General features: G+C 43.5%; 2 protein-coding genes across 3 annotated transcripts in view; one reads left to right on the forward strand and one right to left on the reverse strand.

Moving 5' to 3' along the window:
* Positions 1-1359, reverse strand: part of PCNX2 (pecanex 2) — a 118779-nt gene extending 117420 nt beyond the window's left edge. Inside the window, exon 1 of the mRNA XM_081855915.1 lies at positions 596-1359. Within this exon, the coding sequence (XP_081712041.1) occupies positions 596-748 (153 nt within the window). The 5' untranslated portion in view covers positions 749-1359. The remainder of the gene's footprint in view (positions 1-595) is intronic.
* Positions 1360-5721: 4362 nt separating this feature from the next.
* MAP3K21 (mitogen-activated protein kinase kinase kinase 21) overlaps positions 5722-24055 on the forward strand; it is a 40581-nt gene continuing 22247 nt past the window's right edge. The window contains exons 1-4 of one of the 2 annotated variants that reach the window (XM_081855810.1): positions 5722-7352; positions 20544-20724; positions 21765-21913; positions 23480-23655. In XM_081855810.1, the coding sequence (XP_081711936.1) occupies positions 6545-7352; positions 20544-20724; positions 21765-21913; positions 23480-23655 (1314 nt within the window). In that variant the 5' untranslated portion in view covers positions 5722-6544. The remainder of the gene's footprint in view (positions 7353-20543; positions 20725-21764; positions 21914-23479; positions 23656-24055) is intronic. The other variant, XM_081855811.1, reaches the window with a different exon arrangement.

Here is a 24055-nt window from a genome sequence, read left to right on the forward strand (position 1 = left end):
TATAATATTTCTTCAGACTGGCAAGAGATACAACAATTGCAGATACTTTGGTCAGGATCCAAAGAGCCACTCAGCACTTAGTCCAGGGGTGGGGAAGCTTTGGCTAACAAGACATTGCTGAACTACAACTCCCATCAGCCCCAGCAAGCAAAACTGATGTCCAGGGATTATGAGAGTTGCAGTCCAGCAACCCAAAGGTTCCCACACCCGACATACTCGATAGCAGAACAAAATCAAAAGAGAGAATAAGCCTTGGGAAATATAGGAGCATAGTGGATGAATATTTTACTGGCATATTGTTAGAATGCACATAATCATAGTTTTATTGTAGCACCAGCTGGGAGAAGGATCGTCACTAGAGTTTTCTCATAGGACACCTTCTGAATCCCCATAATCCTCTCTCTCTTCCCCATGCCGTGCTGCCCCCACCTGATCACCGGGACTTTCCGGGCTCGAGCCGAAGCCCTGCTTTCTCCGGGCCCTCATCCCGGGCGCAGGAAGGGAGCTGCGGGGCCGCCTTGCCCGCACAGAACCTGGCTCGGGTCGTTGTCCCCGGGGCTCTGGGCCTCTCCCTCCCCGCCGGCTCCCTCCTCACCAGGTGCATCGCCATCGGCAGCAGGAGCAGGAAAAGCCACAAATAGAGGTGGCAGCTGTTGGTGAACTTGCTCTGCTCCGGATCGTGGTACCAGCCTCCGGTGAGCGCCGCCCACACGCCCTGCCGGAGCAGCTGCACGGCTTGGGACACCATGGCCGAACCTGGCAGCCGCCGCCGCCGCCGCCGCCTCACTCTCCTGGTCGGTGCTGGTCCCGGCCGCCGCCACCGCCGCCGAGATGCTGCCTGGAGCCGGCCGCCAGGACCTCCATGCCGGATGCTAGAAGGATTTTCCCATCATGCTCCGCGGCGCCCTCTAGGCCAGCGGTCCCTGAGATGGGAAGCTCCGCCCACCACGCCTTTCGCAGGACGGGGCCGCTCAGACGCGCGAGGGATTCCCCCGCTGGGCGCGCAGCTCCTTTCTGCCCGTTTTCTCCTTTGCCTTTGTCCTCGGCGTCCTGCCCTCCTGCCGCTCATCGCTTCTCCATGGCTGGACTCCCCATCTCTCCGCTTGGGAAGATTTCACACCAGACCCCTGAACTGTAGTCTGCTAAGGGGTCTGGGAAGAGGAGCTCCGTGAGGGCGAACTACAGCTCCCAGGATTCTTGGGCGCCACGCTGCCCTCCCCTCCTTCGGTTCTTCCCCAGTTTAGTTTCCAGGGTGCAACCGATGTCGTTCACCCCTCCATTCCCAGCGCAGTCTTTCCCCCGCCTCTTCCCAATGAGGATCGGTAGCTTTGCCCTAACTTCAGATGGGGCTGAATTGCAAGCGCTGCCGTCCCTGATCATTGCTGACCGGGAATGGTGGGTGGCTGTAAGTCCAGTAGAATCTGGGGACCCGGGAGTGGGAGAAGGGTGGCCTCTTTCTGCTAAATACGTTTACGAATTTATACAAATAAAAAGATAAATATTATTTAGAATGCAAGCTTGCCTCTGTGTGATGCTTCCTATTAAGCATCTCAAGGTTGCGCTGAATGTGTACTGTGGACGCAGCGCAAAGCAGACGTGAGCATTCCAGCCCGAGAAAGCTTTATGTGCTTCACAATATATCCACTAGGGGGTGCGATAGGAGAACTTTTCTATATACAGTACAGTACCTGCAAAAACAGTTTTGAAAGGAAGATAGAAATTCTATTTTATTGCTTCTCCTGCTTATGTATTTTGACACACAACTTTTACCACTGCTTTCAAAATAACTCAGAATATGTAAGTCATTTAACTATTTTCTTTACTGCTGTGTTGACTTTTGGGGAACGCTCAGTTTTATTGTCAAGACATTTTCCCTTGTTAGCTTTTCATCTTCACAATAATTCTTTCCCTTTGTCCCATCAACAGTGTGACTGCTTCACCTTCCCACTTTCTCCATGGACCTTATCCTACCTCTCTCCTAGGTCTTGGAATGGCCTATCTCTGCCCCTTGCCACCCCCCCCACCACCACAGACACACACTTATGCCCTCCTCTCCTCTCTCCTGCCCAAGCCTCTGCTCCTTTACTTAGCCCTAGTTGTAGTGAATGCCTGTTACAACGTGTAATGTATTATACTTCAATGATTACATGAGAGTATATATGGAAATACAGTCTTTCAATGTCCATAGACTTTGCAAGATTCAGCCTAGACATTTTCAAGCAATACATCTAAAATATTATTTAATAGTGAACGTTTGATCACTTTTCATCACTTTAGCTTATCTTCCTCTGCTGAAATAAAAAGGATCTGCCCATTGTGTGGACTGACATGGATGGATTTTTTTACATTACCAGAGATCACAAATAAAATAGTTTTGCATTTCACTACATCAGAAATAAAAAGAGGGGAGGAATGGCAGCCCATGTAAACGCCCAGCCCATTTACAGTGTGTGACAGCAAGTTTGAAATTTCACACAGCCACTTCTGACCAAACGATCATGCACACAAGTCAAATTCACCTCGGATAAATTCTCAAGAGGTGCTAAAACCTACCTCTTACAATCCTAAACAAAAAAACAGTTCAAGGAAGGGGACAAATGGAGTTTATCTCCCAGCCCAGCAGATGGAATGGCATCTCTCTCCTTCCTTTTTGCAACCTGACAGTTGAAGGAGTGAAGGAATCAAATATACTAGATAATTTGAGGGCTGAGGGACAATGAGCCCTGCACATTTTGTTTGCAAGTGGTCTGTTACTGGACCAATTTGAACACAGCTCTAGGCATACAATATATATAATTCATGACGGCAGGAACGTCATAATTCTAGATGGTTTCATTTTGAAAGAAGAACTGCTGTTCAAGCAGAATTGCAGCTTCTTTGGCTTTAATTCACCCTCCTCAAGCATCCATTCAGTTTCAACCAGCTCCCTATTAGCATTACTCTGGAGGCCAGGACAAGGCTCCTCTGTACTAAGCAGCTTAACAAGAAACCTCAAGATAATAATGTCTCAATGAACTCAAAAGATAATTGTACCTGGCAGCATTTAACATTTTCTCTGTGGCTGGCAGAATTTCCTGCCAACATGCTCCTCCTACATGAATTGGACTCCAGAGACTACATAATTTATTTTAGTCTCTGCAGACCGATGGCAAGTGGTTCATTTTTAGCGTTCGCTCTCTTGATGGGTTAATTGAACTGGCTGTCAGCGGCTGACATATGTTTATTTTATGCTGACTTGGGTTTTATTGCTGAATGGCTGCTGGGTTGGCTTTATTATATTTGTTGTGTTTTTAAACTTGTTTTACACTGTCACTGTATGTTGCTTAGTAAATCTTTTTTATTATTATGTGACTGGCAAATGCAAATAATAAATAAACGCTGCCAAGCCGAGGAAGTTTCCCTGGAGGTTCCTAACATCTTCCCTTTTCCCTTGAAAACGATGCTATGGTTCTATAGTTCCTTCTAGCTATCAAAGTGGCATTACTATTCAATATTTTTTTCAAAGCACCCCCAAATCTTGCACATACAACAGTGGCCTGGAAGCGTCATTAAGGCTGCAATCTTATGCTCACTTACTTGGCAATAAAAAGTCAATAGGACTTACTTCTGACTAGACATATATTTGAATTATCTGATATTATTATTATTATTATTTAATCAATAATTTATCCCAAGATCCCAGGGAGATGTACAACATTAAAAACATTAATTTACATAGCATAATAATAAAAAGCAATAAAACAACCACAGAAAAACATCATAATAGAAGTCCCCCCTACTTTAAAAAGGCCATAGATTGTTTAATGGATGAAGGCCTGGGCAAGGAAGAATGTAACCTCAATAAGTGACCTAATAAGTGTCTTACACACATTTTCCTAGGAGTAAACAATACACAGATCCAGAGTGGAGTCCCTAAGACGATTCAATGGCACCTTGTATGCCTCCTTCCGGCAACTCCTGCAGGCTTGCGTCCCAAAGAGGTCACTTTGGTGCTGTTATCGCAGCAGTTCACCCCCAGAGACATACTCCATTGTCTCTCAAGACAGACTGATGCCAACAAGCCCCACTGAACGCAACAATTCCAAATATTTTCTCAGGCTATAAACAGGGATTGTTGGGAAGGAGGTAAAGAAAGTATCAGATGAGATAGACAGTGGTTCCACTTCCTGATCTTCATTCCAGGTTCATTAGTGGAATGCTCAATTCCCAGCATCTCCAGGCTTACTTCATAAGTCCTCTGCATTTGTGTAGCAAGTATCAGCAACTACACTATCTAGTGAGCACAGATCCTTATCATGAATCTTACTTACCGGTATATATTATGTTGGAAAATATTGGATATGTACCTTTATTTATTGTGTTTTGTATATTCTGCTTTATTTTACAATGTTTATGCAGGTAGCTCAGTTTTGTTATCATTCATCGGTTGTATGCCTTGTATCTTATTTCCAGCTGAGGTACCACTTTAGCTAATGGGGCCTCCTGCTGCCACCGCCGTGCGATTTCTGTTCTTATCCTGAAGCAAAGTTCTTAACCCAAGGTACTATTTCTGGGTTAGCGGAGTCTGTAACCTGAAGCGTATGTAACCTGAAGTGTCTGTAACCTGAGGTACCACTGTATTACGAAACAGCAGCATCATTCCAGAGACACTGTCCTTTTGAGGCTTTTGTGACGTCTTCCGCTGAAACTTTTGAAAAACTATTGAGAAACTTTACTCTGTTTCAAATCAGGCGTTCATGCCACCAAAGACTGTGCTGCCTAACATGCTCTGCCTAGAATTGTGTCTGGGTATAAAGTGGTCTCAAAACATGGGCAGCTTACAGGAATTGGGCCAAAGCAATTCAAGTGCCCATGCCCCTGGGATATTATAGTTTACGAAGTGCTCTAGCATATTCTTTCTCTTTCTGAGCACTGTAGTTTGTTCAGGATTAGTGTGGATTGTACCTTAGTGGGAGATAAACTACATTGCCCAGTATTCGTTTGAGGGAAGGAATGTGCTTTGAACGTGCTTTAAAAGTATATACAAACACGCCCCCCATCTCTCTCTGAACAGCAGAACAACCTAGGAGAGTTCCTGACCCCTGTCATGTGCAAGGCTGTTGAAAACAAGCTACCACGTATTATGATGCCTCGCGCTAGTCTGGAGAGGCAGGAAGTACAGGATTCCAGTCGAGGCAGGAGGCAAAGTGGGGCTTTGCGGGTGAAAGTGAGCATCCATTTCACCCCAAAGTTCCTCAGAACAGGATAGCTTAGTGGGTAGAGCGGGCAACTCCTTTATCTCAGTGTCGTGGGTGGGTTCAAGCCCCACGCTGGGCAAAATATTCTTGCATTACACGGGGTTGGACTAGATGGCCCTGGGGGTCCCTTCCAACTCTACAATTCTGTGAGTCTATGAAATAGGTTTACAGGAGTTTCCTGCTGCTGCGCCCCCCCCCCATCCCATCCCATTTCTCCGTCTCCTGCGCGCGCGCACCCGAGGGGGGAGCCCCTGCTCAACATTGGAGGTCCAGCCTTCCGGGTTTCAGGCGAAGAGCGAGCCTTGATGCCGGCGCTCTGGTTCCAACGCCCGCCGCCCCCCCCGGCCCTCCTGGCGCCCCTTCCTCTCCCGAAGAGGCTGCTTGGTCTCTGTCGCGCACGCCGCTCGCTCCCTTCCTCCGCTCCTGCGCCGGGCGAAGGGCAAAAGCAGCCCCAGGCACCTGCCCGGCTTGGCTCTCCGACCTGCGCCCAGAACCTGGCCCCTGCGTCACGTGGCTGGGGCCAGCCAATCAGGGGCCAGCCAGGAGGTTTCTTTCTTTTTTTTTTTCGGGAGCAGCCGCTGTCGGAGAAGGAGGTTGGCTGGGAAAGTTGCTCTTTCGCCTCTCCGGGTCGCGCGCCCTCGCCCGCCTCTCTCGGCGTTGCTGCTTTGAGCAGAGGGGGCCACGCCGCTCGCCCGCCCCCCGGACCTCGCTTTCCCGCCTTCACTGCCGGAGGCGGGCCGCTTTACCTGTTGCTTCAGCCGCCGCCCCGCGCGCCCCTCTGCCTTCCTTCTCCTCACCTGGCCCCTCCTGCCTTCCCTGGGAGACCCCGGAGCGCGCTCGCCTTTTGCCCTTCCGGTCAAGCCTTTTCGCTCTTTCTCTTCCCTTCTTCCGGCCTACCTTGTCCCCGAACCTCTCTGCTTCCCGTCCCCAGTCTGTGGACCCGAGACCTTTCCACTTCCTCCCTTGCTGGGCGCCTTCCGCTGAGCCCCCACAGCCTCCTAGCTTAGGCTTCCTGGACTGTGAGAACCTCCCACTCCCCACCTAGTTCTTTCATTCATTTTCTCCTCCTTATGAGCCTTGCCCTGACTCCCCTCCCTCCTCCAATCCTCTGCCCCCCTCCACACTCCAACTTCCTGCCCTTGGTCTCCCAATGCCTCTGCTGCTCCCTTCTAGCTTGCTCCACTTCCTCTGCCATCACATTCCTGCCCAGTTGAAGCGTTGAGGGGGATGGTCTTCTTCCAGAGGCTTCCCTGACTGTTCCCAATGCTGAGGCCAAAGTGGATGAGATCTGTGCCCCCACCTTGACCATGGCCTTGGTGAGCTCCGAGGGAGCGGCTGAAGGGACCTCTGGGACCACTGGCCGTACCTCCTGCCCGCTCTGGACCGTGCTCTATGACTACGAGGCCTCCGGGGAAGATGAGCTGAGCCTGCGGCGAGGGGAAGTGGTGGAGGTTCTCTCCAAAGATGCGGCGGTCTCCGGAGATGACGGCTGGTGGGCTGGCAAGATCCGCCACCGCCTCGGTATCTTCCCGGCCAACTATGTGACCTACCAGCCGGGACGCTACCAACATCCCCCACTGGGATTGCTGGAAAAGTCTGGGCATGAAGCCCAAGCCCAAGCTATGGGCGATGGGCATCCTGTCAGTGGTGAAGACCATTTGGGTTCTCTAGAAGAGATTAACTTCCAGCATCTGGAACTGCAGGAGATCATTGGAGTTGGGGGCTTTGGCAAAGTTTATAAAGCAAAATGGAAGGGCCAAGAAGTGGCGGTGAAAGCAGCGCGGCAGGACCCAGATGAGGACATCAAGGCCACGGCAGAGAGTGTGAGGCAGGAGGCAAAGTTGTTCTCCATGCTGAAACATCCCAACATTATTGAGCTTCATGGTGTAAGTTTGCAGGAGCCCAACCTCTGCCTGGTCATGGAATATGCTAGGGGAGGACCCCTCAACAGAGCTCTGTCAGGGGCCTCTCCCTCCACCAGTGGGAGTCATTGGGGCCGTCGGATACCTCCTCATATACTGGTCAACTGGGCCGTGCAGATAGCTCGTGGGATGCTTTACTTGCATGAAGAAGCCTTAGTATCCATCCTTCACAGAGACCTCAAGTCAAGCAACAGTAAGTACAGTGTTCAAATAGTTTAAAAACTGAGTGAGACAAGTTACATTTTCCTTTCCATTTTTAAATGTTGCAACCCCGAACAGCAATGTGAGAAACATTGTTTTTAAACAATGTGGTGTTCTAAGTGAAGACAATGAAATATTTTTTCTGTAAGACCTGGATTTGGCAATGCCACAATAAAGCTCTAACCTCTTGAGTCAAGTTGGATAAAAGAGTCAAGTCTCAAAAGCAAAAGTTAGACTCTAGGCATTTGTACTGGGATTTGAAATCAGTACTTTTTCTTTTCCCATTCAGAATCTGCCTTTCAATTATTCTATGTTACAAAATAATCCAGTTCTGTTGCATGAAGTTTCTTTTCTGTTGTCGCAACACCATTGTAGATGCACAAGCTGTTCAGTTTTTAGCTGTGTTTGCATTCTTAGAAAACCTGAGCAGCCTCTTACAAGAAAAAGGGTCTGGGTGACATTTTTCTTCTGAAATTTTGGTTTCAGCATTGTTGATTATAAAAACAACAAAAGCATTTGTTTGTTTGTTTTATGAGTTATATTTAGACTAGGGCTATTGCTTATATACACTACCTGTCTTGTAAATACTGAAAATCTAAAATAGTAATGCGCAAATCTGTGGACTGTTGTTTGGTGCCATTTTGTTAAATCTGGGAGGAAGCAGTCTTACTTCACCAATAGCTTATTATTGTTTCCAGGTGCCTGAGGTGTTTAATGTCATAATTTGAAGGGCGGTAAGTGTGCAGAACTGCCAAAAAAAAAAGTGTTTCATTGTCTTTACCTGTCCTTGTGTACCATGTCAGATGGGTGGGGTTCAAATAATAAACTACTGCTGCTACCAATTATTATTATTAATGTGGATTGTGAGGATCAGTGTTGCTTGGGGTGCGGGGTTCGTGCCACATCCTGAAAGCTCATAATGAAGGATCCCATTGCTTTTCAAGCGGAAAAGAGAGGGAGGATTTCTTATTCTCAAAATATCCTGTTGCAACACGTAGAATAAGCAATGGTGGAATAGTTTGAAAATTCAAAATGAGTGAAGAAAGCTTCCACATTTTCCTGCTACGACATGACCAGTTTACTTTGTTGGACCAGTATTTTCTAGTTGTTGGTATTAAAGGAGGACCCCCCCCCCCCCGGTACTCACACTACAGTAGTTACGTTAGTCCCCTTAAGCTTCTGCAATGGCACCCTGTTGACTTAATATAAGGCTGCTGCTGCATTTGTGCACAGATGTTTATGTGTGCACACACACTGCATATAAGTGTTCTGTCACTTGTTTGGGATCTGTGCACCAGCTGTAGTCTGGAAATTGGTACCAGAAATGGAATGGAAAGAAGTCCTCTTAAACCCAATTCTATGTGTGCAACTTAAGCATGAATGGACATCCCTCTGCCATGGCCCATAAATATGAGGCTGGAAATCATTCAAATGTGAAATATGACTAAACGTAATGAGATTATGGGAAAGTTCCAATAAGGTAGCAGGAGAGGTGGAAAGGCCTCATTTGACTCCTCCGTGCACTTCCTTCAGCACCCAAAAGTTAGATATTTATTCTCTTGCAAAACTGGTTTTATCTTTAAATACTGCCTTATTTCTGGGGAAGAAATGGAAGCTCCCCAAAGTTGCAGTTTTAATATATTACCATGAAGTATGTCCTATAGATCCTAGTGAAACTTAAGTTCTGGATAAACATGCTTAGGGTTGGATTAGATAGTGCAGATGCTGATGTGCTACATTCTGTAGTTATCTCTAGAGTGCAGCGTTGCTCCCAAGCTACACACTTTTTTTAAAAAAATATTTTTATTCAGTTTTTCTAATACAAAATTTATACAAATCATACATCTTTTTTATATCCATTCTCTTTTTGACTTCCCTCAACTTGACTGATACTCCTTCCCTTCTTAATTTCTTACACATTTCTAAAACCTTACTTCCATTATTTTTATAGATTAAGTCTTATTTTACTCACATTCTAACATTTCTTCTTACAGAGCTTCATTAAAACTTACAAGCGTTATTTGATTATCACTTAATTTATGCATATACTCTGTCAACTTTTCCCAATCTTCTATAAATCTCTGATCTCGTCGGTTTCGGATCCTTCCCGTCAGTCTATCAAGTTCTGCATAGTCCATCATCTTCATTCTCCATTTGTCTAGTGTAGGTAGCTCCTCTTCCTTCCATTTCTGAGCCATCAATATTCTTGCTGCAGCTCCCAAGCTACACACTTAACCCCTGAGTCATAAACACCCTTCCACCTGGGCTTTCTTCATAATAACCAAATACCGTATTTTTCGCTCCATAAGACACACTTTTTTCCTCCTAAAAAGTAAGGGGAAGTGTCTGTGCGTCTAATGGAGCGACTGTGTGGTCGATCGCTGGCCCCCTTTCTGGCCCCGCCCCCTTGCCCCGGCCTCCACTGTTGAATGTTCTGCAGATGGAGGCTGTTTGTTTTCCCAGTGACCTGTAACTGGATGATTAGATTGTCTGTCTGGAAACTGTAGAAATGGCTCCCTGTCCTTTCCTAAAGAAGCTGCAGAACTGTGAGTTGAACCCCATAAAAACAGGATGTTTTTTCCTTTGCAAAGTAAGCTCAACAACTTTGAGCTAATCCTCAAAAAATGGGGCTTTTCCCCTTTGCAAAAGAAGCTGCATAACTTTGAGCTGATCCCCCCCAAAAACGGGGCTTTCCCCCTTTTCTCCTCTAAAAACTAGGTGCGTCTTATGGTCAGGTGCGTCTTGTGGAGTGAAAAATACGGTATATATCCCAATTGCTTTTCAGCAATAATAACATGATCTGCTATCCACACACAAATGGGGTAGAATAGCCTTGGTACATGCAAGGCAGCTTGGTTGTGATGCAATTAAATTCTTTAGAGATGTAAACAAAATCTGGCTAGTTCCCTTCAGGGTAGGAGAAGTGCTGGTTTTTATACTTCTAGAAATGAGGAATGGGCCATCGTGAGTTTCTCCCTTCCCAAAGGCCCTGGTGAATGCAACCTGAAACCTGCAATGGCACCTACAGAGCCTTATTTCCATGTCTGCTACCTCCTCCCACGTTCAATCTTAGGAAGATTACAGGATGCAGGCTCATAGCTTTTCATCACCTAACTTTTAAAAAATTCTCTCCCTCTCTTTCCTGTCTGCCTCACTTTGTTCAGCCTGATGAAAGGTTTTGGGGAACCTGAAAGGTTGGATACAATTTTGTGACATACTCTTTGGCCTGATACATATATTGCCCTTATATGGATTTTGAAACAGTGGGCCGATCCGTGCCATACATCTCAGTATCTTGTGGTTTTAAACAGCCATGGATTCCTCCAAAGAATCCTCCAGACTTGGAGCATATCTGAGGCGGGGGGGGGGGGCTGCAGGGTGCAGAATAAGCATATATCCCATTTGCAGATGTTGGAGGCCACATGTGGATATCATGAAGTACGTCCAACCAGCAAGCTCCAGTGGTAAAGCACAAACACCAAACTGAAAAGAATTGACATCTGGAGAAATGGGTACCTTCACCTTCTATACCACTAAGCCTTAATTTCAAAAAACTCATTTTAATTCTTTTATATATTTTAAGGAATTTATATTCCAGCTTCCACAATAACAGCTATGATCGGGTGGCCTACATAATTTAAAACAAAGTAACAAAATGTCATAAAAGAAGCTGGACAACAACAGAGACAAGTTCATACAGCCATCATTGAAGGCACCAAAAAGATAGGAACCCAGAGGAGTGTTTCAACTTGGTGTCCAGAAGGAATGGGGATGCATAAGGAATAGCTGCCAGGAGTCATCCTCCTTCCCAATTTCTCTCCCCAGCCTAACAAGCAGGCTGGTGGCCACAACTTTGGGTGACCTTTCAGAGAGGCAAAGTGTGTAAGGGAATGAGTGAGTGACCCCATGATATAGCACAGTGTTGTGCAGCATAGACGAGAAGAAAGATATAGTGACTATGGCAGGAAGAGAAAGCAACTAAATCTGAAAGCTAGTGGCATATTAGGAGGTTGCCAGAGACTTGTCATGCATACTTGGCCCACCTGCAGCTGCTTAGCAGAGCAAACCCATTAGCCATTCCTGCTACTATTTTAATTATTAGCTGTTTTGCGTTACATAATATTGTACTATATGGTGGGCTTTGGGGGCGAATCATAAAATTGTGTAATGGTTAGAGGTGGCTACATATGTTGAGTCATGAGGTTCTGCCTACAGTAATGAAGGTAAGGTGCAGGTCATTTATAGGAACAAGCTGCTTCAGTTTGAGCCAGCAAAGCACAGGAAGTGCCCAGGCTATCCTGAACTTCCTTTTAGTCAGCTTCCTTTACAACTCGTGAAACTGAGCATTCCATTGTTGTCTCATCTTAAAGCCAAGCACATATGCTGCGATTAGATAGCCTTTCCCTTGAGGTTTGATTAGAAATTATGACAAATGTAATAATTTCTCTCCACCCACACCCTGCCTTATGCACCCAAAGGCTTATTGATTGCTAGGCGTTCTACTAGTGCTTCTTTTGCTCTGCATGGGGATAGTAGGTGATGCAATAGAGGATGCATGAGAAAATAATAAGGAAGCAATCCCTTGGGAATTGTATTGATGTCAAAGGTTAATCACATCCCTTTCTGCTAGATCTGGCAGAACCTCTATGCGTTAATGACAAGCAAAGTCAAGCATTTCTTTGTTTTGATGTTTTGGGGTGACATTATTTCTGACAAACTAGACCAGGAACCATAGTACAGTGGTACCTCAGTTTACAAACTTAATTCATTCCAGAAGTCTGTTCTTAAACCGAAACCATTCTTAAACCAAGGCGTGCTTTCCCTAATGAGGCCTCCCGCTGCTGGTGCCCTTCCACCATTCAGATTCTGTTCTTAGACCGAGGTAAAGTTTCCGGTTTTGCGGAGTTTGTAAACCAAATCGTTCTTAAACCGGACTGTTCTTAAACCAAGGTACGGCTGTAAAGGTTTCCATCATAGAATACCTTTGTTCTTGTCTAAAAAATATTTGTCTCGCTCCCTGACCTACAGATTCTTGAAATGGATTATATTCGCTTTCCTTGCTGAATAACCAGCACTTGTATTTGGTTTAGTAAACTTTCCATAGCTGTTCTGCACATGTATAAGCACATTAGAAGTGTTGTCCTGGATCAGATTAAAAGATTACCTGGTCTATCATTATATCTTCAGCAGCTGCCAGCCAGATGTCTCAGGAAACTCAAAATATGATGGAGATTACTATTCCTTTTTTTTTTGCCCCAACATCTGGACATCAGAGGCATATTGACAGAGAATGGAAATTCCATTTTAGCCGTCACTGATGATAGAATTGACCTCTATTCATACGTGTGTTTTTTAAATGCAATTGGTCCTAGGTCCATCACAGCATCCTGTACAAAACTATACATGTGCTGTATAAATATGTTTATTTCTATTTATTTAACAGAATTTGTATACTAAGCTGTATACAATTTGTATACAATTTTATTGTAAATAAAATCTAAGTAGTTTAGGGAGAAGGATTGGGGAAGGGTATTATTCCCCAATCCAACAAGGATTGGGGAATAATACCCTTCCACAGAGTTTCTCCAGTATAATCTTTTGCGATTCTCTGTGTCCAAAAACCCATCCCTTGTGACAATTATTGACACATCAGAAGAAGTAAACAAAGGAAAATAACTCACATTCTACTGGGAAATTAAACTTGGAAAACTAAAGCTAAATAAAATCTGTTGTATGATCACCTGACACCCCCCCCAATTTTTTTGGGGGGTCAGAGTTCTAAATTGAAGTTATTGGGGGTATTAACATTATGATCAGATAGGTAGGTTGCTTATAAGAAATAGAAGTAAGAAAACTTTTGTGTATGGTATACATACCTGTATCAATACAAACCTTTAGGCAATTCTGTGTTGGTAGTCTTGCAGTATTCTCACATGTTTTTCTCCTCAGAACATGTTCCAGTTTGTTTACCAGCTCCTTACAGTATGATCCCTGGAACTGGACACAGAGTTGGTAGTGTGCCACTTTGTAGTAGCCTTATGGAGATTTTGAACTTGTAAATCAGCATGCAGTCTTATTTTGACTGAGTCTGGTGGGATTTAAAAGTCCCAACAACCTCTGGAGGACTACAGATTCTCCATTTGTGCTCTGCATGGAAACTTCCATGTCTAAAATCTTCCCTGTCGTATACTTCTGCCTAAACAACATTAGCATCCCTATGTAGCATTTTGCTTTCTGTGCATCGTTGCTGTCATGTGGAGAATATGTGAGTCTGACTGCATGCAGTGAAGGGCTTTTAGATGGTACCACCTTCACATGGATTGTTGCCAGGGGGACTGGCTCTTTCAGTGCTTATTTGTGGGCAAGTAACATCTTAACCAGGCCCTCAAACTTTTGCCTTTCAGGGCAAAAGTTGATTTTTCAAGAGGCGTAGCCATATTCGTCTTTTGCAGCAAAAACTACTGCGAGCCTTGTGGAACCTTGAAAGAGTAACAAATCTATTATGACATAAGCTTTTGTGGACTAGATCTTGTCTACAAAAGCTTATGCCATAACAAATTTGTTAGTCTTTAAAGTGTCACAAGACTCTTTGTTACTTTGTTTATGCACATGAAACAAATACGCATATGCAAATGCAGAATGGTGTTGCAGTGATAATATGGGGCCACAGAGGCAGTGGCCGGGAGGGTAGAAAAGATTCAACTTGACAAAACATATCTTGCTGTTGAGTGTGTCTCTTGGAGCAAGGCCCTATGAATTACCGTATTTCTAGCATGTAGAACTTTTCGTTTGCAGGAGGTGCATAGAGCTGATGTTACAGTTCTGTTTCACGTTATTAGTATCTTAATAAGTTCGTCAGCTTTTGAATGACTGTATTACTGTAAAATTAAAATAATCTTACTGTTTGAAACACACATGGAAAGAACTGTTGCTCTCAGCTTCGAGAGTAAGAAAATACACCTTTTAAACAAAATGCAATACCTTTTTTTGGCCCTTTTGTGGAGACGTTATCTATAACACATGATTTAAGGAAATGAGCATGTTGACAGAATTCTGTTTCCCCCACTAATGGCGGGCATTTTTGTGCCAATGAGCTAATTATTTTAATATGGCTCAACCAATAACTTCTTTGTCCACTTAATTTTTCTGTAGAAAATTAAAGTTCTTCTGTTACTAATCTTGAATTCAGAGTTGCTTGTAAGGTAACAAAGTTCTAATATAAGATGCCAGACCTCTGCTGGTTATACCTGGTTTGGCGAATAAAAGTGTGGGGACTATATTTGGAGCTATATCAAAGGCCCCGTGCATTAAAAAAAAATTAATATTAAAAACTTGTAACCCAGGGGCAGCCAATGTGGTGCTTTCCAGATGTTGTTGAACTCCAACTCCCATCAGTCTCCCTGACCATGGTTAATGGTCAGATAATGAGAATTGCATTCCAACAATATCTGGAGGCACCACTTTGCTTACTCCTGCAATAACCTATCCAATTACTTCCTGATGAGTGGCAGGGTTGTGCTATATCTGAATTTTAATTCATACTGTACCATCTCACATATTTCTGCCAAAGATGCCCATTTGACAGGATGGTCTGGAAGGTGGCTCAATAGAGAAAAGCCTTGAAACCATTAATACAGTGGTACCTTGGGTTACGTACACTTCAGGTTACATACGTTTCAGGTTACAGACTCTGCTAACCCAGAAATAGTACCTCAAGTTAAGAACTTTGCTTCAGGATGAGAACAGAAATTGTGCTCCTGCGGCATGGCAGCAGCAGGAGGCCCCATTAGCTAAAGTGGTACCTTAGGTTAAGAACAGTTTCAGGTTAAGAACAGACCTCCGGAACAAATTAAGTACTTAACCCGAGGTACCACTGTAGCTTGAAGAAGCCAGGCAGAGTGGGCTGAAGGACATGGGAGACTTAAGTAAATGCAGATGAGCTTGGCAGAGGAGGCCAAAATATGCATGTATCAGCCAGGGGGGACGGGGAGGACACAAGATTTTCAGTTCATTGCAGGAATTTGATGGATGTGCAAGTACAAAAGGACTGCATCTTTGGTAGTGTGAAATTATTCTTCAAGTTGAGAAAGTTTCTCCCACCATTGTGAGGCTCAAGTTTTTCACAGGGGCACGACTTCACTTGCTGATCTTTGAAATAAAATATGTACTTCATTTTAGCAAGGAGCTTTTCCTCCCCCTGTTTCATAAATGACTCAGATGTCCATTGAGAAACTAGCTTAGAATTCTAAAATGAAAACCCCAAATCAGTTACTCACTTCAAAGTTTATTGCCAAGGGGCTCTTTCTCTACCTAATGCTGCAGCTTCAGACCCAGACATGCCAGTGTTGGCAGAACAACTCTGCTTTGTTCTTTTCAGTGCTAATGAAATGTTTACTTTTGCAGGTGTGCTTTTAACTCAAGCCTGATAAGCCAGCCAGCTTTCTCCCTGCTTCCTCCAAAGCACTGCAGCAGCAGCAGCAGCAATGTCTTGTGTCCTGTAGGTTCTTACTCAAGAAATGAAACAATTTTGAAACCTGTATTTAGTGTAAAGTTATTGTCAGAATGTTAATGCTCCTAGCTGCATAATGCTGTTCTTTAGTCATATTTCCAACAATTATTATCTACAAAGGCAAGAATAGCAATGACGTGTTTCATTTAAAGTGATTGAAAACACAGAATTTTGGGGTTGGATTCAGAGCAAATTAAAACTCCATTGGGTTTTGTGAAACTTAATGAGACTTGAGCTTTCCATGTAGATTTCAGTAGGTTCTAAGCATCACTAACTTGGTCTGGATCCACGCCTTTCCTATAGAGCACAAAGTTTAATCATGGGCAGTTCTTCTAGATAAGATACAAAAGGTCATGAACATTGAGCAAGTGGCTTCTTAAAATGATAGGAACCCTCCCATCAGATGTCAAGGAAATAAAGAACTACACAACTTTTAGAAGACATCTGAAGGCAGTCCTGTGTTAAGAAGTTTTAAATGTTTAACATTTTACTGTGTTTTTTTATGTGCTTAAGCCGCCCAGAGTGGCTGGGGAAACCCAGCCAGATGGGTGGGCTAGAAAAAAATAAGATGATGATGATGATGATGATGAGAGCTGCCATAATAAAATCTACAAAAAGAGACATAGGCTGGAATACATCTTTGTGATATGGTGAATGTCCACACTCAACAATGCCTCTCTCCCCCTTCTCCATCCCAGTACATTCCACCACCAGTTTTCCAATTGTATGTTATGGGCAAGGAAGGGGGAGAATTGGATGGGGAAGGGAGATGGAGGGAGAATTGCATAAAAAAAACCAACCCCCCCCCCCAGCAATAATAAATGGATATTGAGATGGGGTTCTCTTTAATCTGTGAGTGTTGGTACTTAGCAGACTGAAATGAACACAAGCAAGGCAGAGAGAGAGACAGAGAGAATGTGTGACCCATGAAATCCTGTGATCATCCACCGAGTTCAACAGCTGTACCCCCATTGCTGATTATGATTTGTTGGTTTAAAGCTGCATCGAGATCCAGTAGGCTTGATAGATACAGGTACGGCCATGTTAATATCCCACAAGCAGATCTCAGACTTGATGGTGGGTTGTCCTGCAAAGCGTAGTGCAGTCTGACACTTCTATGGATTTGTGTGGCCCATTGTAACTTGTCTGCCAAGCTGAAGGGAACATGGGAGGGCAGAGATTTGTGATTTGATAAAGCAATGCCCTAAATTTACCAATGGTATCATCTTGTTCCTTGCTCCCCGCACAATAAACGGACCACCTTGAGCCAAATTAGTGCAGATGTTGCTACAGGGCAGCACAGGCTTCCTCAACCTTGTCCCTCCAGATGTTTTGAGACTACAATTCCCAGCATCCCTGACCACTGGTCCTGCTAGCTAGGGATCATGGGAGTTGTAGGCCAAAAACATCTGGAGGGCTGAGGCTGGGGAAGCCTGGGGTAGTATGTAACCTTGCATTTTGTACTTGCATACTGCATTTACAGCATAAGCTTTCTTTTGCCAATCAGTAATTGTGCTATTGCATAATTACCATGAAACACTTTGCTGACTTGCCAGTAATGGGTGGCTCTCTAGGAGAAATCTGAACATCTTTCCCCCCAGTTTATTGTCACTCAACCCAACATTACAGCCAGATTTCAAAGGGCTTTGGGTTCATTGTGTCCTCCCTGCGACTCATCACAAAACTTTCTGTACTCTCAAACTTCAGGTGATCACACTTTTACTATGTGCTTGGCTGTGTTGTTGTTATGCATTGTAGGGTTTTTCTTACAGCCAGATTTCATGTTCTTTCATACCAAGTGTTTTGAGGCATGCATGCTGCTCCTCCTCTTTCCTTAAGGGTAAGCCCTTGCAATAATCAAGAGGTAGAATTTATAGAACATGTGATTTCTATGCTGGAGTTTTGCAGCACATGATTGATTAGCCCTTTGTTGACCACACTACAGTACCCGGCAGACCAGTTCAGTTTTATGTTAAATACAAACCGCTGGGCGCGCGAGGCTTGGGGCGGCAGCCTGCAGCCCGAAGCACGGGGAGCCCTCCGGAGGGCGCCCCATGCTTCGGGCAGGTGTGCGCAAGGCTTGGGGCGGCAGCCGTGGCTGGGGGGGGGGGATAAATTTTTTTATTCATTTCGCCCCCCCCCCAAAAAAAACACCAAGGTGCGTCCTATGGGCCGGTGCGCCCTATAGGATGAAAAATACGCTAAATTTCTATCAGTGAAAAGAATTCACCACCTGAGACTGGAGAGGCTGTCTTAGCAAGGACTCACAAGAACAATCTGTTTTGCTCTGAGATTCTTGTGTGTTGTATACTTTTTATTTTTGGTTTTTGACTGTAGCATATTGATGGATTGATGTTCTTGCTGAGTGGTGCCTTGTTTCTTCCCCAAATTCATGTAGTTTTATAGCCTCTACTGCGCTTTCTTCCCTAAGGGAAGTGATGTTTGCAATCAAAGGACCCATGGAGTGGTAGCACGCTCCACCAAGGAATGGGAGAGATTTAAATGGAAAAGAGCGACTTACATGTAGCTCCTCTACTACAATCATCCTTGGTTTGTTACAGATAATATTATAACTTATTGTGTGTATATTGAATTGGTCTATGTTTTAAAATGTTATGGCTATTAATCCAAAGGAGTAGGTTTTTAAATGGCTCTGTGCACCCAAATTTTAAATAGGAATTGGTAAATAAGTGGCACGCATACACAAAATCCACTTTAGTAATTGGGCTTGATGCTATAGAGGTGCGTTCTAAAATATGTTAATGTTATGGACATAGTGCTAGTTCTGAAAGCACACTTTCCTCCCCAGTTCTCTTAGCGTCAAAGTAAATGTTTGCAAAGTGTAGCCTTTAGGATTGGGCTCAATCTGAAGTCGGAATGGCAAATATTGACACTGTGATTTTAGTGATCAAGTTCTACAAATTGTTTTCGTTTTGGTGAAGCGCATTTTGCATGCAGAGCCCCTCACCTGAATCATATAGCATGTGTGTTAAAATAACTTCCAGATTCTGCATCTGCTATTTGTGACCTTCAGTCACGTATGGTTGAGTGCACAGAATAAGCCCAAGGTTGCAAAGGTCACTTGTTTTGATATGAAGCTAATGAGGGGCAAATATCTGTAGAAGTCCAAAAGGGATGGCCTAGCGCAGGTTGCTAAGCAACAGACCACAAGAATTTGTTCAGTCACGAGGCACTGGCGCCTATTTAGTTTGTTTATGTCAAGTGCTCTGCCACCCAATTTGAGAAACGGGAGGGAGGGGGGAAATTATACAAAGTATATGTAGTGACTGCAATTCTTCATCCTGCTTATGGGAAATAGTTCTTGACTGCTGCCCCCTCTTTCCCATTAAAATGAAACCTGGCCATATGCCAGTTATTACCTTTCCAAGTCAGTTTGTGTTTGGTTTCGGTCAGATTGACTGACATGGAATTTGTGGAATTTTGCTTTGCCTGTGTAGAATGCAAAACAATAGGCCTTTCATTAAAGTACAAAGGGCAGCAAGTTCATATCACTACGTTCACCACATTTTCCTGCTTCTAATTATTTCTGTCATGGGCACTGAGTTTCAATATAATTTTATTCAGTACTTCACTTGTGCCTCAACGCACACTGTTATGGATCAGTAACAGAGTCTTCTTCTTTTAAATAAATGCATACATGAATAGTAAAATATTAAACATTCTCCACAGTTGCAAGGGTTAGAGGTCACCTCGCCTTTTGCTTGAACGCATTCCACAGCCCTAGATAGTTTTAACTGGTTACCTGTTAATGGTGCTTTGCAATTTATATGGCCAGGGAAAGAACTTAATTGCAATTCATTATCTGTACACTGGACTTTGAACCATGTCTGTCTCAAGTGTTTAAACATAGTTCCTGCTATTGGCAACAATAGTGTGAACTGGATTTCAGCGTCGTAGTTCTAGTTGAGCTGCCTCTGTGATTCACTAGTTTTGTATGCGTGAGGATTCTGACAATATTCTCCTGCTGCAATCCATCAATCACTAGGTTAAACTGTGAGGAGAATTAGCTCCAAAATTGGAAATTGAATCTGCACTATTTAGTGTATTTCGACACCACACTAAACTGCAGTTCAGTAGGCTATAGTGACCTTCTGACTCATGTAACCCTCTGTCTCCTTCCCAATCCTGGGATGAGTTTGCCAGCTTTTGCTTTTGGCTTCCATTAACCTCAGCTTGTCATATCATCTGAACTGACAAACTGTAGTTACTGTTAATTAGCCATTAAAACTAGTTACTCAGGAGAAGAGGAGAAGCACACAAGTCTAAGGTTCTGGGCAGCTTATTCACATTATGCTAAACTATGGTTTAGTGTGACACCTGAACTCTCTTAATTGTAGGTGTTTACTCCTTCAACATTCCACACCTTATGTTAGTAAATCATCATTCAAAGCATATGCATCTACTCAAACTATCAGGTTTTTTGGGGGGTGGGACAGGCACAGCTTTAATCCTTGATGAATTGCACTCTGAACCTCTTACTATGAGCTAAATCCATGTTGTCCTAGTTTTATTTATTAAATAAAAATTTTAACATTAATTTCTAAAAAGGGAAACGCTTGGCTCCATATTGGCTGCAGACAGATTATGCTTGCATTTCCAGATGGGTCAAGTTAATATTAATGGTGATCTATACATTTCTCCCCCCTTTTTCAGTTCTGTTGCTTGAGAAGATAGAGAATGATGATATTCATAACAAAACACTGAAGATTACAGACTTTGGCTTGGCTAGAGAGTGGCATAGAACAACTAAAATGAGTGCTGCGGGAACCTATGCATGGATGGCACCTGAAGTTATCAAATCATCCATGTTTTCTAAAGGAAGTGATATCTGGAGGTAATTATGTTTTTAGTATTCTCGTTATATATATATTTAAAAATAACTTTTGTACAGCTGAATGAAATTTGAAGCAACTAAAGTTGTGTGGTTGTTCCTGGTGTGGTGCCTGGATACATGCTGCAAGTGAGGAGCACCACCGAGGCGTACACAACTTGCAAGGTCCTGGCTCCTAAACCTCACCCAATCAATCACTCTGGCACTCTGCTGATTCTAGGCTTCCCTTAATGGTTCTCACTATACTTCTCAATATATTGGTTCTCACTATATTGCATTCTAGAGAGCAGGAGGAATATCTCTTTATACGCCTATGTTCATTTTTTAACACCTGAAAGATGAGATCAGATATACAAGGAGAGGAATTCAACTTTGCACTAAGGCAATTGTTCTGTCTGGTAAAGCATTTTTGCTTGCCAGGCAGAACCACCACCACCCCACTCATCCCTTCATGAGTAAAACAGTTTCATAGAATTGTAGAGTTGGAAGGGACTCTGAGGGTTATCTACTCCAGCCCCCTGCAATGCAGGAATATGCAGCTTGGATCGAACCTGCAACCTTGATGTTACCAGCTCCACACTCTTAACCAACTGAGCTATCCAGGTTTCATTTACAGTATAATTAAAACAAGGCAGGTGAAAACCCACAACCACCAGAGCAACAATAAAACAGCAGCAGCAACGAGATCAAGCATCCATCTTAAACACTTCAAGGAATTATTCAGTTCGTTCTTCCTTTTTTGTGGACCGCAAGGTGAAGGCTTTATGGAAACAAATATGATGAATCCACTTTCAGATATGCAGAATACTTATTTATGTAGCTGGATTTTCATTTGCTTCCAAGTAACATGCCTGTGGCCATAAGGCATTTCATTTAGCTGCAACCATGTGTTGGAATGATGTAGAGCATGGCAATGGCATGTCCTTTGTTGCGGTGTGTTTGGATGCTTTCCTTCTTTCTAGATGGGTTGATGACCTTTTTAGTTTTTGTTTTGCCCTTCATTAAGCCGTGTATTTAACTGTCAAATAAACATTTATTTATAGTTATGGCGTATTGCTGTGGGAACTCCTTACGGGAGAAGTTCCATACCGAGGCATTGATGGTCTTGCTGTGGCTTACGGTGTTGCTGTCAATAAGCTTACTTTGCCCATTCCATCCACATGTCCCGAACCATTTGCTAAACTAATGAAAGGTACTTGTGCTGCTTATTTAAAAAAAGGGGGGGGGGAGTTGCTATGAGATAACTCGCATGTTGTCTATAATATGTGTACATTTAGTTTTAGCATTTCATTTAGAAATGTCATCACTTACGTTAAGGTATAGAAAACACCAGCTTCCCATTTCATTTTAGTCCAGTACTAAAAATGTTTTTTTTTTAACGCATTCAGCAGTGGAAAGTAATTTCATTTTAAAAGCTGCATTCATCTTTGGAAGTGCTTTCTTGCTCATTTATTCATTAAGTTATATTCTGCCCTTCCTCCAAAGAAGCTCGGAATAGCAGCGTAGCCTCACCACAGCCTGTGATGTAGCTCAGGTTGAGACAGTGTGGCTTAGAATCATGGAATTATCATCTAGTAGTCCAAACCCCTGTGATGCAGGAATATGCAGCTGTCCCGTATAGAGATCTAACCTGCAGCCTTGATGTTCTCAGCACTGAGCTCCAACCAACTGAGCTACTTGCTTAAAGTGTGCAAGTCAGTTCAGTTAATGCTCAAAGTTAATGAAAAGTTACATCGGAAGCAGTTTATTTTGTTGGTGCAGCATGGTTTTCTCAATGCAGGATGTTTACGGATCTACAAATTGAATAATTCATAGGGGGGAAGTGAAGGAATCCTTATTTTTCAAATAAGGCTCTTGTGTGCCATTCTTCCATATTCATCATTTGAGCCTGTATTAATCTATAGAACATGGGTCTGTGCCTTCGGGTCACCGTTGCAAAAAGAAGATTGTATGAGACCCAGGTGAAAATGCGCATGGTGAATATATTTGTGGTCTCACTTTTTGAAAGTGAAAGGACCGTAAGTTATTTAACAGGTCATGCCTAAAATAATCTGTGCATGCATCCAGGTCACATGCTACCTTTTATACATAGCTCTGGACAGTCCGAGGAAATTGCCTCATTTAATGCAATCTCAAGCAAACCCTACTCTAACAAGAAAGTGCTCTATTAATAGTTTTGAGTTTTGTTTAGAAACAGTATATAAATGTTTCAAAAGAAATGCTAAAAAATAATAATTGAATTCTTAAAAGCTGCCAAGTTACAGGGAACCAGGCAGAGGGCCTTCTCGGAAGTGGCACCCGCCCTGTAGAACACCCTCCCACCAGATGTCAAAGAGAAAAACAACTACCAGACTTTTAGAAGACATCTGAAGGCAGCCCTGTTTAGGGAAGCTTTTAATATTTAATAGACTATTGTATTTTAATATTCTGTTGGAAGCTGCCCGGAGTGGCTGGGAAAACCCAGCCAGATGGGCAGGGCAGTGGCGTAGCGTGGGGGGTGCAGGGGGGGCCGGCCGCACCGGGCGCAACATCTGGGGTTAGGGCAAATCCACGGGTTAGGGGGCGCAAATCCACGGGTTAGGGGGCGCAAATTACTTGCCTTGCCCCGGGTGCTGACAACCCACGCTACGCCACTGGGGCAGGGTATAAATAAATAAATTTATTATTATTATTATTATTATTATTATTATTATTATTATTATTATAGTGTCAGATTTTGTTCCCTGTTCTTCTAACTGATGCAATTGATGAATTTTAGTGTGCTGGGCTCAGGATCCCCATATCCGACCGCCCTTTACCTTGATTCTTGAGCAGCTTACTGCCATTGAGGGGGCTGTTTTGACTGAGATGCCTCAAGAATCTTTCCATTCCATGCAAGATGACTGGAAACTGGAAATTCAACAGATATTTGATGAACTGAGGACCAAGGAAAAAGTGAGTGAATTGGATCTTTTCCCCCTCTTAATTCTTGGTACTCTTTAACTCTTTTAAATTGCTCTTTTATCCTTGCAGGGTGGTGTATAGTCAGAACACACTGGGCTTAATGGCAGGTGGGATTGCCAAAGTCACCCCACTTTTTATTTTTATTTTTTTGCCTTTTGCTTAAAGCTGAACACACACGTTGTGGGCTTACTATATACAAATGTATATGTAATTGTTTAAAAGTTGGATGACTAATCATATATAAAAAACAAAACCTTCTTTGGGTGAGCAACTAATTGTGAAGAAAAGAAGCTTCTGTATAATTTGAAATCTTGCCTTTTCCTATATGCACACACACACACACACACACTACACTGGGCTAATTATTCTTTTGTTACAAATATTAATGGGA

This window comes from Podarcis erhardii (assembly GCF_964252035.2).
Source record: "Podarcis erhardii genome assembly, chromosome: 3".
NCBI lineage: Eukaryota > Metazoa > Chordata > Lepidosauria > Squamata > Lacertidae > Podarcis > Podarcis erhardii.